General features: G+C 43.4%; 1 protein-coding gene across 2 annotated transcripts in view; it reads right to left on the bottom strand.

The window, feature by feature from the left end:
- Positions 1 to 19445, bottom strand: part of GTF3C5 (general transcription factor IIIC subunit 5) — a 59353-nt gene that overhangs the window by 5008 nt on the left and 34900 nt on the right. For both annotated transcript variants that reach the window (XM_053696237.1, XM_053696238.1), the window contains exons 7-10: positions 18464 to 18541; positions 18204 to 18298; positions 17778 to 17860; positions 1192 to 1334 (exon numbers count right to left, since the gene is read on the bottom strand). In XM_053696237.1, coding sequence (XP_053552212.1) covers positions 1192 to 1334; positions 17778 to 17860; positions 18204 to 18298; positions 18464 to 18541 — 399 coding nt within the window. The remainder of the gene's footprint in view (positions 1 to 1191; positions 1335 to 17777; positions 17861 to 18203; positions 18299 to 18463; positions 18542 to 19445) is intronic.

Genomic DNA, 19445 nt, shown 5'->3' with positions numbered 1-19445 from the left:
TGCAGGGAAAGTACCCATAAAAGGATTAATTTCTTCAGACACTAACTTCACACATCCTCCATTGACAGATGCAAAGAGAATGACTGGGGGTTATGGGTAGGGGAGTGACACAAAAGCTTCGCTGGGGTGCTCTTTGCCTCCTCCTGCTGGCCAGGAGTTGAATATCCCACTAGTAAATGGAATGACGTTGTGGACTCTCCATGTCATAGGAAATAAATGCTAGATAGAATAATGCATCAAAGAAAAGATTAGTCTGAGAATAACCGCGTCATTAGCCGTTTATATATTGACAAAATAAGTGTAAAGTTTTAGTGCCTATAAAACAATGGGAGCTGCCATGTTGTAACTTAGGTTACCTCTGCTGTGGCCAATTAGGGAAAGTTATAAATAGGTCACTAGAGTGTGCAGCCAATGGCTGTGTGTAATATAACAGTGTTCTGCACTTTCGTTTCTAACAGAAACTGAAAAGCTCACAATTTCAGAATGGAATTACAGGAAAAGGGAACACAATACATAATGAAAGTATATTGCAGAGTTTTTTTTTTATATATACGATTTATCATTTTATCTTACTATGTCAAATTGTTTAATGTCCCTTTAAAAACTGCCTTAGTTTTCATGCAAATGATATTTTGCAGGTTTATTTGCTGTTCTTTCATCTGCATTGATTTTACACGTACCATTATCTCCTTTGCTGCCATTGATGGGTTAACTGGACTTAAATGTGAAACTACCATGTCAGGAGAGGATAGTGGTAATTGTGTAATTTAACTTTCCTGGTCTGTACCATATGACATTCACCAGTTAGTGTCAACCACAGAAAACACAATGACCACCTGAAATGTACAATGCTGTGACTTGTTGTGTTTGTTCCATAAAGATGAGAGTAAAGCGTGAGATCGATGAGCAGGCCATGATGCCTACACACAAAGGGGTCACCTGTGCAAGTGTTACGCAGAAGGGTACGAGCTACAGCCCAAACTACTGTACTTCAAATAGGTAGACACTAAACTTTGTCCCTAAACAAAGAGGTTACTACTTGTGGGGGAAGAAGAAGAGACTTCATGGTGTGTCTACTCCCAGAGGGATTGCAGCAGTGTACCCTATATCAGTCTTCAATATGAGATAAATGCATATTTATGGTCAGACATAACATCCAGGTCGTACTCTGTGATACCACGGCTTTCTCACCTGGCCTGTTGGAACGTATAATTTGTTTGATCATGAGGGACATGGCATCTCTCAGTTGTTCGCTGGTCTTCGGAAGGCACCAGCCATCTCGCTCAGTACACTGTGTCTCCTCGCCTTCATTCCTCTTAATGACGGCCTGTAGGCTTGTGGAAAAATGCAGGCATGTCAGAGTCAATCACAGCAAGTTTTTATTCTCTTTCTATTGCATAGGGCTTTCCATTTAAAGCAGTGAAATGATGTATTATGGGTTTTATTATTTGCAACATGTCAGTAGACTAATATAACTGCGTCATCATAAAGGCACACAGATGCACATGCATTTTATCCGCAGAACACATAAATTATGCTTACCTGATCATTTTCTTTTCTTCCGATGGAAAGAGTCCACAGCTGTATTCATTACTTTTGGGAAATAAGAACCAGGAGGAGCCAAAGACACCCCAGCCAAAGGCTTAAATACTCCTTCCACCCCCCTCATCCCCCAGTCATTCTGCCGAGGAACAGTAGAAGAAATATCTGGGTGAAAAGGTGCCAGAAGACTAAAAAACAAAGACGCCCCACATAAAAAAGACAGGTGGAGAGCTGTGTACTCTTTCCATCGGAAGAAAAGAAAATTATCTAGTAAGCATAATTTAAGTTTTTCTTCATAAATGGAAAGAGTCCACAGCTGCATTCATTACTTTTGGGAAAACAATACCCACGCTATAGAGGACACTAATGTCAAAACGGGAGGGTACAATAGGTGGCACATTCTGAAGGCACCAGGCCTGAAAACCACTACCCAACAAAAAAAAACCCTGCTTCGTCCAAAGCCGAAAAAAACAGAAAGAGAAAAGGTCCAAGGGACACTGACCAGCAAATAGCCCGGAAACCTAGGTAGAGACCTAGAAAAACTTGCAAGTCCCGACCAGTAGACGAGACCACCCCTTGTCAGAGTCCAACGCTCCAAGAAACTAACAAAGCAAAGACGAAAACAAGGTCACTAGAGCCCTAGGCGCAACAGCCAGCAATGACCAAGAGCAAGTGGATACTTTGAGGACAAAGTCCCTTGAACAAAGGTTAGCCTCCACATAACCCCCAAAAATCAGAGGAGAAGAAGGATGCGGAGCATCCCCCAGCTCCAGGCAGAAACCCTATACATAGCTCAAGGAGACCACACTGCCCATGTCCCTACAAAGGATCCAACTCCTGAAGGGAACCAGGTCCCCCTAAGGAACCCGAGGAACAGACTAAGTCCACAAGGTCTCAAGAAGAGGACCACAGCAGGAACAAGTCCAAGGACAATTCCAGAGCCTCAGAGGCAAAACGACTCAAACATAATCCTCCCCAGAGAGGAAAGAAACTCTAGGCCCAGAGGAAATTGGAGCAAAGAGAGTGACGCAGCAGTACTCCACTGACCCGGTCACCAGAATGAGTGCTGAATAAGGACTAACATAATCCTTCCAGCCATACGGATCCTTTTAGAGTGTTTAACTTAACTTGTAAAACAAGAAGATACACAAAAAATAATGTGAGCACTCAGCGCCCCACCGGACCAGCCATGCAGAACAGGCGCCACGTGTCTGAACAAGCCATAGAACAGAAGATCTCAATCCCAGCAGGACCAGCTGCAGCTGGGGTCATAAATGTCAAGTTGGCTAAATCCTCCCTTAGAGGGGAAGGTAAAACAGACAAACGTGTCCCTTAACAACTTCTAAAGAAGCAACCCAGAAGTTCCTGAAGGAAATTAAAAGACATTGTAACCAGATAAAAGAAAATATAAGGCAACCCGTAGGTTATCGCCCAGGAAGAAAACAGGCCTACCCGCCGGACCAGCCAAATGGAACCCTGATCTTCCAACAAAAAACTGGGAAGGATCTCAATAAGCAGACAATTTGGAAATTATGTCATACCCTCATGTCTAATGATGTGAGCCATTCAAAGCAGAATACTGCGGATTCCGGTGTCCGTTAAGGATAGGATACTTCAATAACTCAAAAACGTGTCTGAGTAAAACGCGAAGACGCGCTATTCTGTAAAGAAAGGCACAACACTCAGGGACAGCTACACCCGCAGGGAACTGTATAGGCCCACCCAAGGCTGGTAGACCCAGGACGATAGGGCATGAGCACAAATGCAAATAAACGTCTGGACTTTGAAGAGGCATAATCGCCAAAAATATGTGAAAGCGAAAACTAGCTGTAACCTCTGGGGGGGGAACAAGCCGCCCTGTAAGGAGGGATAAACATAATCTGGGTTACCCGCATGTGTAGTAGTAGGGAGCGGTAGGGAACTCGCCTCTTGGAGGACAGAACCCCCAGAGGCGGATGGCTCAGCAGGCCCCTGATTCCCTTAGCCCGAGGAACAGGGTGCTCTAATACGGCATATCGAACATAACTGATTGCCCTGTGTCAACGGGGCCAATTCGCATTCTTCACAAGTCGAAGAATCTGAATCTGAAATTTGAAAAGTCTCAGCATCATAATGCTCCATAACTAGATAGAGAATATACTAATATGGACTAACAAAGAACTTAAATGGCACCTGACTCCCACAATGGCTGGGGCACTCACCACCTCTTAGAACCAGACACTAGCAGACTCTAATAAAGGTATTTTAAAGATACAAGCAGCTAAAGGATTTTTTATTTTTTTACAAAATAAAAAGAATACAAACAGGGAAATGGGTGCACAAGACCTATCAAACATTGCAAGACACTAACCTTGCTAAATATAGTACAAAGTCCCAAAACTTGGTTTGTTTTAACCTCTAGCCATAGCAGCATGTCCTATAGACAAAACATACACAGCATCCCCCAAAGTTCCTAACCAATATCAGAACACCACAGCATCAAGTGGGGACTGAACCAGCGCTTTCAAAAACAAATGCACTATTAAACATAGGCAACACGTTTCAACTCTGAAAAGAGTCTGCTTCAAAATAAAATTGGTTTGTTTTACAACTGGATATTTAAATTAGCCATTAAAGGGATATTGAACCCCAAAACAATCTTTCATAATTTAGATAGAGAATACAATTTCAAACAAATTTCCAATTTACTTCTATTATTTAATTTGCTTCCTTCTCTTGCTATCCTTTGCTGAAAGGTTTATCTAGGCAAGTTCTGGAGCAGCACAGAATCTAGGTTCTAGCTGCTGATTGGTGGCTGCATATATATACTGATTGTGATTGGCTCACACATGTGTTCAGTTAGAAACCAGTAGTGCATTGCTGCTAATTCATCAAATTATACCAAGAGAATCAAACACATTACATAATAGATGTAAATTAGAAAGTTGTTTAAAATTGTATTTTCTATCTGAATCATGAAAGAACATTTTTGGGTTTCATGTCCCTTTAAGGATTGAGGGTGTGACCCGATTTGCTTCCCTGCTGGGAAATATTGGTTGAGGGAATTCCCGATCACAAGGACATATTTACACATTTGAATTGTGACTGCCTATCATTAAAACATTCTTTTATACAAGTATGAGTAATATAGCAACGTGTATTGCCTTCACCTCTATAAATAATCTACTTCCAATGACTGATCATATAACATTGTGACCAATCACCTTTACTGTTTACATCACATGATCTTTTTCTTTACATTTATTTTGTTCCAGGATGAATATGACCATTAACATTTGGTGATTGGTTTTCCTAGTTAACAATCAAATTACTTCCATGTTTCAATGTATATATATTTGTATGGATACAATTACAAACCCCGCAATCCAAAATCCCCAAATCCAGAATTATTCGGAAATCCATTCATTAAGTCCTTGGCCATATGGACTTAGGTACTATGTCACACAGTAATTAGCCCAGTGTATTGTGTTGACATAAGTCCAGCACAGAGGCGCATGATGCAGTCCAGTTGTCTTTGACAGCGGGAGGCACAACCTGGGAGCAGAAGGCATCTGCCTTCATATGGCAAAGGATAACTGATCATGCTCTCGTTACCATGTAACCGTGACACTGTCTGCTACCCAGGTGCTGAACCTAAAATGGGCCGGCTCCTACGCTTTCATTTCTGCTTTTCAAATAAAGATAGCAAGAGAATGAAGAAAAATGGATAATAGGAGTAAATTAGAAAGTTTCTTAAAATTGCTGCTCTAGCTGAATCATGGAAGAAACAATTTGGGTTCAGTGTCCCTTTAAAAAGGGACATGAAACAATTTTTTCTTTCATGATTCAGAAAGAGCTTACAACTTTAAACAACTTTCGGAATGACTTCTAATATAAATTTTGGCTTCATTCTCGTGATATACTTTATTGAAGTAGAAGCAATGCAATACTGGGAGTTAGCTGAACACATCTGTAAGCCAATGACAAGAGGCATATATGTGCAGCCACCAATCAGAAGTTAGCTCCCATCCCCTGAGCCTACCTAGGTATGCATTTCAACCAAGGATAGTAAGAAGAACGAGGCAAATTAGATTAGATATCAGAAGTTTTATATATATATATATATATATATATATATATACACATATATATATATATATATATATATATATATATATATATATATATATATATATACACACACACACACACACACATATACACATATATATATATATATATATATATACACACATACATTTATAGTGCATGCAGACCTTTTGAATGCGTAGCTTAAGTGACAATATACTGTGCATATATAAAGCTTTATAGTGTATGCAGACCATCTGCAAAGTGTAGCTTAAAGCCATGGTAAATCCTAGCGTTTCAAAAATGCTAGGATTTGCCATCACTAAAAATAAAGGCCACCTTCATTCACCAGTCTAAAAAAAAAACAACAGATGAAAACGTGCCTTTATTTTGCCACGGCTTCACTGCTAAGTCTAGCGGTTCTGACAGCCCACAACAATGCTCATTTTTTCAATGAGGTGACGTTTCCACCTTTGAGCCAATAGTCGTGCTTGCCTACAGCATAATGCCTATCGGCCCGTGCAGCTATTGGCTAAGTGGTGGAAACGTCACCTCATTGAAAAAAGGAAATTTATGCTTACCTGATAAATTTATTTCTTTTACGATAGGACGAGTCCACGGATTTCATCCTTACTTATGGGATATCGCCTCCTGGTCAGCAGGAGGAGGCAAAGAGCTCCACAGCAGAGCTGCATAAATAGCTCCTCCCTTCCCCCCAACCCAGTCATTCGACCAAATTTAGGAAGAGAAAGGAAAAGCTAAGGAGTAAGGTGACTAAAGTTTAACAAAAAATAAAAATCTGTCTTAGAAAACGACAGGGTGGGCCGTGGACTCGTCATATCGTAAAAGAAATAAATTTATCAGGTAAGCATAAATTTCCTTTTCTTTTACAAGATATGACAAGTCCACGGATTTCATACTTACTTATGGGATACAATACCAAAGCTATAGGACACGGATGAAAGGGAGGGACAAGACAGGAACCTAAATGGAAGGCACCACTGCTTGAAGAACCTTTCTCCCAAAAACAGCCTCGGAAGAGGCAAAAGTATCAAATTTGGAAAATTTGGAAAAAGTGTAAAGAGACGACCAAGTTGCAGCCTTGCAAATCTGTTCAACAGAAGCATCATTTTTAAATGCCCATGAGGAAGCCACAGCCCTAGTAGAATGAGCCGTAATTCGTTCTGGAGGCTGCTGTCCAGCAGTCTCATATGCAACACAGATCATACTCTTTAGCCAAAAAGAAAGAGAGGTAGCCGTAGCTTTCTGACCCCTACGTTTCCAAAAAAAACAACAAATAATGAAGATGTTTGACGAAAATCCTTAGTTGCCTGCAAGTAGAACTTCAAGGCACGGACTACGTCCAAATGATGTAACAGACGCTCCTTCTTAGAAGAAGGGTTAGGACACAAGGAAAGAACAACAATTTCTTGATTAATATTTTTGTTAGAAACAACCTTAGGAAGAAAACCAGGTTTAGTACGTAACACCACCTTATCAGAATGAAAAATAAGATAAGGAGAATCACACTGTAAAGCCGAAAGTTCAGAAACTCTGCGAGCAGAAGAAATAGCAACCAAAAATAACACCTTCCAAGATAATAACTTAATATCTATGGAATGCATAGGTTCAAACGGAACCCCATGAAGAACATTAAGAACTAAATTCAAACTCCAAGGAGGAGCAATTGGTCGAAACACAGGCTTAATTCTAGTCAGAGCCTGACAAAAAGATTGAACATCTGGAATAAAGAGGAAATCTGCCCCTTTAATGAACTTGCTGACAACCCTTTCTCCAGTCCTTCCTGGAGAAAAGATAAAATCCTAGGAATCTTAACCTTACTCCAAGAGTAGCCCTTGGATTTGCACCAATAAAGATATTTACGCCATATCTTATGGTAAATTCTTTTAGTAACAGGCTTACGAGCTTGAATCAAGGTATTAATGACCGGATCAGAGAGCCCACGCTTAGATAAAATCAAGCGTTCAATCTCCAAGCAGTCAGCTGCAGAGAAATTAGATTCGGATGATGGAAAGGGTTCCTGAATGAGAAGGTCCTGCCTCAATGGAAGCTTCCACGGTAGCAGAGATGACATGTCCACCAGATCGGCATACCAAGTCCTTCGAGGCCACGCAGGAGCGATGAGAATCACTGAGGCCCTCTCCTGTTTGACTCGAGCAATCACCCAAGAGAGGAGAGCAAACGGAGGAAACACATAAGCTAGGCTGAACAACCAAGGCATCTATCAGTTCTGCTTGAGGATCCCTGAACCTGGATCCGTATCTCGGGAGCTTGGCATTCTGACGAGACGCCATAAGATCTGCTCAAGAAATCCACCTCCCAGTTGTCCACTCCTGGGATGTAGATTGCTGACAGAAAACAAGAGTGAGTTTCCGGCCACTGAATTATCTTGGATACCTCTGTCATTGCCAAGGAACTCCTTGTTCCTCCCTGATGATTGATGTAAGCCACAGTCGTGATGTTGTCCGACTGGAACCTGATGAATTTGGCCGAAGCCAACTGAGGCCAAGCCTGAAGCACATTGAAAATTGCTCTCAACTGCAGAATATTGATTGGAAGTAGAGATTCCGATCGAGTCCACACACCATGAGCCTTCAGGGAGTTCCAGACTGCACCCCATCCTAGCAAGCTTGCGTCCGCTGTCACCATCACCCATGAGGGTCTGCGGAAGCACGTCCCTTGGGACAGATGATCCAACGCCAACCACCAAAGAAGAGAGTCCCTTGTCTCCTGATCTAGATCTATTTGAGGAGACAAATTTGCATAATCTCCATTCCATTGTCTGAGCATGCTAGGTTGTAGAGGTATGAGATGAAAGCGGGCAAACGGAATGATGTCCATTGCTGCCACCATCAATCCAATTGCTTCCATGCACTGAGCCACTGACGGCCGAGGATTGGACTGAAGGGAATGGCAGGTATCCAAAATCTTTAACTTTCTGACTTCCGTCAGAAAGATTTTCATGGATATAGAGTCTATTTTAGTTCCCAAGAAAGGAACCCTTGTCTGTGGAATTAGAGAACTCTTTTCTAGATTCACCTTCCACCCGTGAGTCCTTAAAAAGGACAGAACAATGTTGGTATGAGACTTTGTCAGCTGATAAGAAGATGCCTGGATCAGAATGTCGTCCAGATAAGGCGCCACTGCAATGCCCTGCGGCCTGAGAACCGCTAGCAGAGACCCCAGAACCTTAGTGAAGATTCTGGGTGCCGTGGCCAGACCGTAAGGAAGGGCCATGAACTGAAAATGCTTGTCCAGAAAGGCAAACCTCAGGAACTTGTGATTAGCTCTGTGGATAGGAATATGAAGGTATGCATCCTTTAAATCCACGGTAGTCATATATTGACCCTCCTGGATCAATGGAAGAATTGTCCGAATAGTCTCCATCTTGAAAGATGGGACTCTGAGAAACTTGTTTAGACTCTTGAGAGCTAAGATGGGTCAGAACGTTCCCTCTTTTTTGGGAACTACAAAAAGATTTGAGTAAAATCCCTGTCCCTGTTCCTCTATTGGAACGGGACAAATTACTCCCATGGAGGAGAGGTCTTTTACACAGCGTAAGAACGCCCCTCTTTTTATCTGGTCTACAGACAATCGTGAAAGAAGAAACCTTCCGCTGGGGGAGGAATTTTTGAACTCCAACTGATACCCTTGAGACACGATTTCCAGTGTCCAGGGATCCTGAACGTCTCTTATCCAAGCCTGGACAAAGAGAGAAAGTCTGCCCCCTACTAGATCCGGTCCCGGATCGGGGGCCGCCCCTTCATGCTGTTTTGGTAGCAGCAGGCTTCTTGGGTTGTTTACCCTTGTTCCAAGCCTGGTTGGGTCTCCAAGTGGGCTTGGCCTGTGAATAATTCCCTTCCTGTTTAGTGGAAGAAGAAGAAGGGACTCCTTTGAAATTTCGAAAGGAACGAAAATTACTCAGTCTACCCTTTTGTTTGGATGTTTTATCTTGAGGGAGGAGGTGCCCCTTACCTCCCGTAATGTCAGAAATGATCTCCTTCAAGTCAGGCCCGAACAGAGTCTTTCCCTTGTAAGGAATAGCTAAAAGCTTAGATTTCGAGGAGACATCCGCAGACCAAGATTTTAACCATAAGGCTCTTCGTGCTAAGATGGAGAGTCCTGAATTCTTAGCCGCCAATTTGGTGATCTGAAAGGCGGCATCCATAATAAAAGAATTAGCCAGTTTAAGGGCCTTAATTATATCCTGTATTTCCTCTAAGGAAGTCTCAGTCCTAAGAGACTCTTCTAGAGCGTCAAACCAAAAGGCAGCCGCAGTTGTAACTGTTACAATGCAGGCCGTCGGTTGTAATAGGAACCCTTGGTGAACATAAAGTTTTTTGAGAAGACCCTCTAACTTCTTATCCATGGGGTCTTTGAAAGCACAACTGTCCTCGATAGGGATAGTCGTACGCTTAGCCAGGGTAGAAATAGCTCCCTCCACCTTAGGGATCGACTGCCAAGAATCCCGAACCACGTCAGCTATAGGGTATATCTTCTTAAACATAGGGGAAGGAGAGAACGGGATACCCGGTCTTTCCCACTCCCTAGCAATAATTTCCGAAATTCTCTTAGGAACTGGAAAAACGTCAGAATATGAAGAGACCTCCAAATATCTGTCCATCTTACTCAATTTCTCTGGAGGGACCACAATAGAATCACAGTCGTCCAGAGTCATCAAAACCTCCCGTAGTAACAGACGGAGGTGTTCAAGTTTAAATCTGAAAGACATTATTTCCGATTCTGTCTGAGGTAAAGCACTCCCTGAGTCAGACAGTTCCCCCTCAGACAGGGCCTCCCTACACCCCAATTCAGAGCCCTGGGAGGGTACATCGGAGATAGCCATCAGAGCATCAGAAGTCGCAGGGACCCCATGGGCCTCTGTCCTACTGAGTTTGCCTTGTAAGGCTGGTAACTTAGATAAAACTTCTAAAAAAGAGTGGATGACATAACTGCAGCCATATCTTGCAGAGTAATTGAAGCAGATGCAGTGGAAGAACACGGCTTCGCTTGAGCGGGCGTTAAAGGCTGTGACGCTTGGGGAGAAAGTTGCGGCATACCCTGAATCTCATCAGTCTGAGAACATTTTTTATCCATATCTTTACTAAAAAAAAAATTTCTTTACATTGTAAGGCTCTCTCAATACATGAAGGACAAAGTGTAACAGGGGGTTCCACAATGGCATCTAAACACATGGGACATGTACTTTGCTCAATGTCATCCATGATAACAGAAAAAACAAAAGCAAGCTTGGTCGAGTCACAGAAGCAGCAATACTAATAAAAAATATAGTACTGTGTCTTTAAAAACTCCCTCTGCGCTAACCCCCGATAGGCAAAAAGACAGAGAGAAGCTTCCTTAATTAATATTTTTCACACTCCCTGTGTCGTTAGTGTCTACAATTAACCCACTGGCCAGAAAAAATAAAAGCCACCTCGCTGCAGCTCCTACCTGCCTCCATGTGCTCGACACTACCACCCCTCGTACGGCGCACCTAAGGTCACTTGTAAGAATTCACAACAAGCAAACATAGGGGCCGTGAGGAAACGCTGCCAGTAGGAACCTAATGGAAAAGTTACTGCGCGGAAGTGCGCGAACATCAAGCCCCGCCCATCGTGGGCGTAAACATAACCTCCGCAAAAATAAACTATGAACCGCCATTTACCGGAGCCTAGCAAAGTTTCCAAACTCTGTTACTGTCCCCAGCGTCAGCCATATAAGTTCTAGCATAATTTCCATACTGTCACAGTAAACAAGAACTGCCAATTATATTAAATATACAGTGTCTATCACCATAATACCCCAACGCTTCTAGTCTCTTTCTTGTCTCAGAATGTCTGGGGAAATAAACATATGTCAGATCTCATTCTGTTGCACTTTGATGAGAATTAGCATATTAAGCAGGGAAGCCCTTAAGCACATAGTCCCTGATAGATAAAAGTAAAGTGCAGTCAGATCTGTGATATGCTGCAGAGCCCCAGACGTAAAAAAAAAAAAAACTGCATTTACTGTCAGGGTGCCAGGAATCAGACTGAGACGAGAAGTGCAAAAATAATCACACCTTTACTAATAGCAAAAAATAATAAAAAAAGTCCACAAGTCAAATAACAAGCCAGGAGTCAAAACCAGAGCTGGTAGTCAGACGAGCCGAGTCAGGAGCCAAAGCGAATAGTCAGACGAGCTGGAATCAGGAACAAGGAGAACAGCAGAGTCAGGAACAAGCCAGGGATCAGGAACCAGGAAGGACGTCAGGCAGCCAGGTAATATACAGGAACTCTCACAAACAGGTCGGAGACAACGCAAAGGCAAAGCATACTGAACAGAGGCCCTTAAAATAATGACATCACAATTCTGAGACTGCATCCTGTCTCACATGGATGATGCACACCAGTCTGGCCATAAAAGGAAGTGCTCGAATTGAGCAGCATCCCCCACAATGCACCATAGTCAGGAAGAGAGGTGAGTAAAATGGCTGCCAGCAGCACATGGCAAACACAACAGGGAAAAAACCCTGACAGTACCCTCCCCTCAAGACCCCTCCCCTGCGGGAGGACAAAAGGCTTATTGGGGAAACGGGCATGGAAGGCACGGAGGAGGGCGGGAGCATGAACATCAGAGGAGGGAACCCAAGAACGCTCCTCCGGACCGTAGCCTCTCCAGTGAACCAAATACTGTACACAGCCCCTGGACATACGAGAGTCAATAATGCTGCTGACCTCATACTCCTCATGGTTGTCAACAAAGATAGGATGGGGACGAGGCAACACAGCGGTAAACCGATTACAAACCAATGGTTTCAAGAGGGAGACATGAAAAACATTGGAGATGCGCATAGCAGGAGGAAGGTCAAGAGTGTAGGCCACAGGATTAACCTGTCAGAGTATTTGAAAAGAACCAACATAATGGGGAGCCAATTTATTGGAAGGCACACAAAGGTTCAAAGTTGCGGGAGGACAGCCAAACTCTCTCACCAAACTGGTAGGAAGGTGCGGGCAGACGCCTACGATCAGCCTGGAACTTTTGGCGCTGTATAGAACGATGAAGGCAATCCTAAATCTGCACCCACGTGGAACAAAGTTGCCGGAGATGCTCCTCCAAAGCCGGAATACCCTGAGACATGAATGAATCGGGCAACAAGGATGGTTGAAACCCATAATTCACAATGAATAGGGATATCTTGGAGGAAGCATTAATAGCACTATTACGAGCAAACTCTGCCCAAGGTAACAGTTCAGACCAATTATTGTGGTGATCTGAGACATAGCAACGGAGGAACTGTTCCAGAGCTTGATTAGACCGTTCCACAGCCCCATTGGATTGAGGGTGATATGCAGAGGAGAAGGAAAGCTGGATCCCCATTTGAGCACAAAAGGAATGCCAAAATCTGGAGACAAACTGGCTACCCCAGTCTGACACTATCTCCTTTAGGTAACCCATGTAAACGGAAGACCTCCCGGGCAAAAATTGAAGCAAGCTCCTGAGCGGTAGGCAGCTTCATCAAGGGAATGCAATGTGACATTTTAGAAAAATGGTCAACCACCATAAGGATAACAGTATTGCCATTGGAAACAGGGAGATCGACAATGAAGTCCATGGAAAGATGTGTCCAAGGACGCTCACCATTAGCAATAGGTTGAAGAAGACCCACAGGAAGACGTCGAGGAGTCTTATTCTGTGCACAAACTGAGCAGGAGGCAACATACGCAGCAACATCAGAACGAAGAACTGGCCACCAGAATTGTCGAGTGACAGACCAAATCATTTGGTTCTTGCCTGGGTGACCTGCGGCTTTAGGATAGTGGTAAGTGTGCAAATGTTTAGTTCGAAGATTCTCAGGAACAAAACACTTACCACTAGGTTTCTCAGGAGGTGCATTGGTTTGTGCAGCCAGGATCTCCTCCCCCAAGGGAGAAGTCAAAGTACGTATGGTAGCCAAAATATGGTCAGGAGGTATAACAGGAGTAGGTACAGACTCTTTCATGGACAGAGGCAAAAATTGTCGAGAGAGGGCATCAGCCCTAACATTCTTACTACCAGGCAGGTAGGAGACCACATAATTAAACGAGACAAAAAAAGCACCCATCTGGCCTGTCGGGGCGACAAACATTTTGCTTCAGATAGATAAGTTAAATTCTTGTGGTCAGTAAGAATGAGCACTGGCACGCTAGTACCCTCGAGAAGATGCCTCTATTCCTAAAGTGCCAAAATTATGGCCAGTAATTCCCTGTCACCAATTTCATAATTGCACTCCACTGGAGACAATTTCTTAGAGAAGAAACCACACGGATGCAAGGAACCGTCAGGCGTAGGACGTTGAGACAAGAGGGCACCTAATCCAGTCTCAGACGCATCGACCTCAAGAATGAAAGGCAGGACAGGGTTAGGATGAGCAAGAACTGGAGCGGCAGCAAAGGCAGCCTTAAGACTATCAAAGGCCTTAATGGCAGTAGGTGACCAATGGAGTGGATCATTCTCTTTACGGATCATGTCTGTGATAGGTTTAACCAAGGAAGAAAAGTTTTTACTAAACCTTCTATAGTAATTGGCGAACCCCAAAAAACGTTGAATAGACCGAAGACCAACTGGGCGAGGCCACTGCAGAACTGCAGATAACTTGTCAGGATCCATGGAGAACCCTGCAACAGAGATAACATAACCTAGGAAGGTTACTTGAGTCTGATGGAACTCACATTTCTCGAGTTTACAAAACAGGCCGTTCTCACGTAGTCTCTGAAGAACCAGTGTAACATCAGAACGATGAGCCTCAAGTGTGGGTGAGTGTATGAGGATGTCGTCTAAGTACACCACAACACACTGTTGCAACATATCTCGTAGGACATCATTAATAAATTCCTGAAAAACAGCAGGAGCATTACATAGGCCAAAGGGCATTACAAGATACTCATAATGCCCGCTCCTGGTGTTAAATGCTGTTTTCCATTTGTGGCCCTCCTTAATCCTAACGAGATTTTACGCTCCTCTCAAATCAAATTTAGTAAAGACTGTAGCTCCCTTGAGGCGGTCAAAGAGTTCCGTAATAAGCGGAATAGGGTAAGCATTCTTAATGGTAAGACGATTAAGACCCCTATAATCAATACATGTTCTTTACTCGCCACCCTTTTTCTTCACAAAGAAGAAGCCAGCCCCTGCAGGAGAGCAGGATTTGCGGATGATCCCCCGCGAAAGGGCATCGGCAACATACTTCTCCATAGCACAATTCTCTTTAACAGACAGAGGGTACACCCGGCCCCGAGGAGGAATGGCTCCGGGTTGCAGGTCTATGGCACAATCGTAAGACGGGTGAGGAGGCAACGTACCGGCATACACCTTGTCAAACACGTCTAGGAACTCTCGGTACTCCTCTGGCAATTGAGAAACTGAAGAAGTGCACAAGACTTTAATTGGTTTCCGAAGACAAGTGGAAATACATTGCGGGGACCACAACAAAATTTCGGACCTGCGCCAGTCGAGACTGGGATTGTGCTTTTGGAGCCAGGGATAACGCAGAACAACCGGAAAATGCGGAGAGTTTATCACCTGGAACTGGAGGGTTTCAAAATGGAGAGCCCCAACAGCCATGGACAACGGAGCAGTTTCGCGAGTAACGAGTACGGGCTGAAGGGGCCTGCCATCAATGGCATCAATAGCAAGCGGAACGGGCCGAGGCAAAACAGGAATGGAGTGCTTTGATACAAAAGCACTGTCAATGAAATAGCCCGCAGCACCGGAGTCAACAAGAGCCTGGGTGACTGGAGGAGTCCACCCAGTAAAGGACAACCATGACTAAAGGTTTCTCCTTAAGCGGTTCCGGGGACAAGGATAAACCACCCAAGGTCTGCCCCCGACAGGACCTTAGGTGTGAGCGTTTCCCGGCCGTGTAGGACAAGACTTCAAAAGGTGGCCCTGTAACCCACAATAGAGGCAGAGCCCCTCCCTCCTCCTAAAGGCCCTCCCCGCAGCGGAGAGGCGCGTGAATCCCAGCTGCATCGGCTCAGCAGTACCTGGTGACTCAGGACCAGGAGGCATGGGAGGAGAGGGAGGCATGGGTGGGAACGAACACGTAGGAGACAACAGAACAGGAGGCTTCCGCAAGCGCTCATTGAAAGAGGGCCTCTCTCTGAGTCTGATGTCACTTAGGATCAAAAAAAGACACCAATGCCTCGAGATCCTCTGGTAAATCTCTGGCAGCAACTTCGTCTTTAATCGCATCAGAGAGCCCATGAAAGAAGGCGGCAACAAGGGCTTCATTGTTCCAACCTACCTCTGCAGCAAGCGTACGGAACTCAATAGCATACTGAGCAACAGATCTTGAACCTTGCTGAATGGACATGAGTAGTTTAGCAGCAGAGGAGGAGCGAGCCGGAACATCAAATACCCTTCAAAAGGAGGCCACAAATTCAGGGTAATTTGAAATCACAGGTTTATTTGTCTCCCACAAGGGATTATCCCAGGCAAGAGCTGTGTCAGAGTGTAACGAGATGCAAAATCCCACCTTAGCTCTGTCAGAGGGAAACGCCTGAGGTAACATCTCAAAGTAAATGCCCACCTGGTTCAAAAACCCTCTGCACTGAATAGGATCGCCTCCATATCACTGAGGTAGAGGTGCAGAACCAGACATGCACCTGGTAGGCATAGGTCCAAATGTGCAGTGCGAGTCAGCAGTGTTTGCAGGGCTAGTGCAAATTGATCCAAGCGGTGATCCTGTACATCCATCCTGGAAATGATGGTAGGTAAAGGTGGATTATTAGCACCATCAGGATTCATGGCCTTTGCGTAATGTCAGGGTGCCAGGAATCAAACTGAGACGAGAAATGCAAAAATAATCACACCTTTATTAATAGCAAAAAATAATAAAAAAAAGTCCACAAGTCAAATAACAAGCCAGGAATCAAAACCAGAGCTGGTAGTCAGACGAGCCGAGTCAGGAGCCAAAGCGAATAGTCAGACGAGCCAGAATCAGGAACAAGCCAGGGATCAGGAACCAGGAAGGACGTCAGGCAGCCAGGTAATACACAGGAACTCTCACAAACAGGTTTGAGACAACGCAAAGGCAAAGCATACTTAACAGAGGCCCTTTAAATAATAAATGATGACATCACAATTCTGAGACTGCATCCTGTCTAACATGGATGATGCACACCAGTCTGGCCATAAAAGTAGGTGCAGGAATTGAGCAGTATCCCCCACAATGCACCAGTCAGGAAGAGAGGTGAGTAAAATGGCTGCCAGCAGCACATGGCAAACACAACAGGGAAAAAACCCTGACACTTACCTCCATGCTGAGGAACAGCATGAAAACTCAGTGTCAAGAGGTCCACTCTTCCTCCTGAGGTCCTGTGACGATAGAGAGGTCTTATTTTAAATTTCTCTAAGACCAGCACATCAGAGCAGCACAATAATGGGAGGCGCAGCGAGGCTAAAACCCCACCAGTTCCCATAGCCAGGAGGCTATAACTTCAGAGGCTGCTCTATAGTAAAATAGTACACATTGGCACCATTTAAAAATAAAAAATTCTTGATTGAAGAATCTAAAGTAAACACCTCACTTTACCTTTTCCTATCACTAACACTGGCAAAGAGAATGACTGGGTTGCGGGGGGAAGGGAGGAGCTATTTATGCAGCTCTGCTGTGGAGCTCTTTGCCTCCTCCTGCTGCGATATCCCATAAGTAAGGATGAAATCTGTGGACTTGTCATATCTTGTAAAAGAAAAACAAGCAGAGCCGCTTAGCTAAGCAGTGAAGCCGTGGCAAAATAAAAGCACCTTTTCATCTGTTTTGTTGTTTTTATTAAACTGATGAATGAAGCTGGCCTTTATTTTCAGTGATGGTAAATACTAGCGCTTTTGCAACACTAGGATTTACCATCAGTTTATGTGTCGATATATAAAGTGCATATATAAAACACTGATAGGCACTTAATTGCTTATATATACTGCACATATATAAAAACATTTATCATGCATGTATAACTTTTGTACGGCAGTGCTTAATAATAATATATATTGTGCATTTATAACGTATGCAGATACTGATATAGGTTGTATGTATATAGATAACAATCCATTGCTGTCTAATGTACATGTATAGAGGATAACAATGAACATATGCTGAGCAAGATGTACAATGATGTAAATAAGGTAAGTACCTGTCTACGTGCAAATCACAGAGTTGGTAAAACATCTGGCGATATGGAGGTAATGACCCATCTCTGAAAATGTAATTGGACTCCTAATAGGGAGAGGAGGAAAAAGGATGTTTGTGACATCGTAGTGATGAAATGAGTCAATACGTTATTACTATATCACACCATTAGTTTTTTTTTCAGGGAACTTTCTCCTTTTCTATTTCAGTCAATCTTTTTTATATGGACAGACTACTCCAGCAGTAACAAGATAGAAGTGGCTCTATTGATCTCACCTCTCCTTGCTCTGACGAGAGCCGGGAACAAATCGTTAGGAATTCTGCGCCACTTTTCTTCAGCAAGACGTTAGCTTCACAAGTCAGTTGTATTGAATATGCACCATTATGTCTTTTTATTAGAGATCTGTAGAAAGAACGTGTCTAAGCTCACCTTCAGTTTGTATTTGTTAGACGCTTTCTTTACTCCTGGTGAGCTTGATGGACCAAGTCCTTGTGCGATGTTCTGCATGCTGACAATCTGCGGGGCTGAAAATGCAAAGGATAATGGGATGATTGAGATACAGAGCCTGGGGCCCCTGTAATCTAATGAGATGTGTATTATGCTTTATCAGCCCCTGACTCGGATTCACTACTAGCAGAATATCTGGCAGTTTCCCGCTCCCTTCTGTGCCCGCCCCGAGCAGCACTCACTTGGTTTCTTCAGCGTGATGGGCAGGCTGTAGTTGTAAGTGCTACGCTTCGCCTTCACAGGCATGTCTGGGGTGTAGCCTAACGGGAAGCAATTTACAGCAAAATGTCAGAAACAAACTAGCAAACAAATGAGAGGTACAGGTATCGGCAGGACATCACCTACACTGTTGTGTTATAGACACTATTAGAGGGACAGTCAACACCAGAATTTTTGTTGTTTTAAAAGATAGATAATCCCTTTATTACCCATTCCCCAGTTTTACAAAACCAACAGTTATATTAATATACTTTTTACCTCTGTGATTACCTTGTATCTAAACCTCTGCAGACTGCTCCTTATCTCAGTTATATTAATATACATTTTACCTCTGTGATTACCCTGTATCTAAACCTCTGCAGACTGCTCCCTTATCTCAGTTATATTAATATACTTTTTACCTCTGTGATTACCTTGTATCTAAACCTCTGCAGACTGTCCCTTATCTCAGTTACATTAATACACTTTTTACCTCTGTGATTACTGTGTATTTAACCCTCTGCAGACTGCTCCTTATCTCAGTTATATTAATATACTTTTTACCTCTGTGATTACTTTGTATCTAAGCCTCTGCAGACTGCTCCTTATTTCAGTTATATTAATATACATTTTACCTCTGTGATTACCCTGTATCTAAGTCTCTGCAGACTGCCCCCTTATCTCAGTTATATTAATATACTTTTTACCTCTGTCATTACCTTGTATCTAAGCCTCTGCAGACTGCTCCTTATCTCAGTTATATTAATATACTTTTTACCTCTGTGATTACTTTGTATCTAACCCTATGCAGGCTGCTCCTTATCTCAGTTATATTAATATACTTTTTACCTCTGTGATTACCTTGTATCTAAGCCTCTGCAGACTGCTCCCTTATCTCAGTTATATTAATATACTATTTACCTCTGTGATTACCTTGTATCTAAGTCTCTGCAGACTGCCCTTTAT

Source organism: Bombina bombina, chromosome 12 (genome assembly GCF_027579735.1).
Source record: "Bombina bombina isolate aBomBom1 chromosome 12, aBomBom1.pri, whole genome shotgun sequence".
Lineage (NCBI taxonomy): Eukaryota > Metazoa > Chordata > Amphibia > Anura > Bombinatoridae > Bombina > Bombina bombina.
Note: the sequence above shows the minus strand (reverse complement) of the source record. Positions and strands in the feature narration are given on the sequence as shown.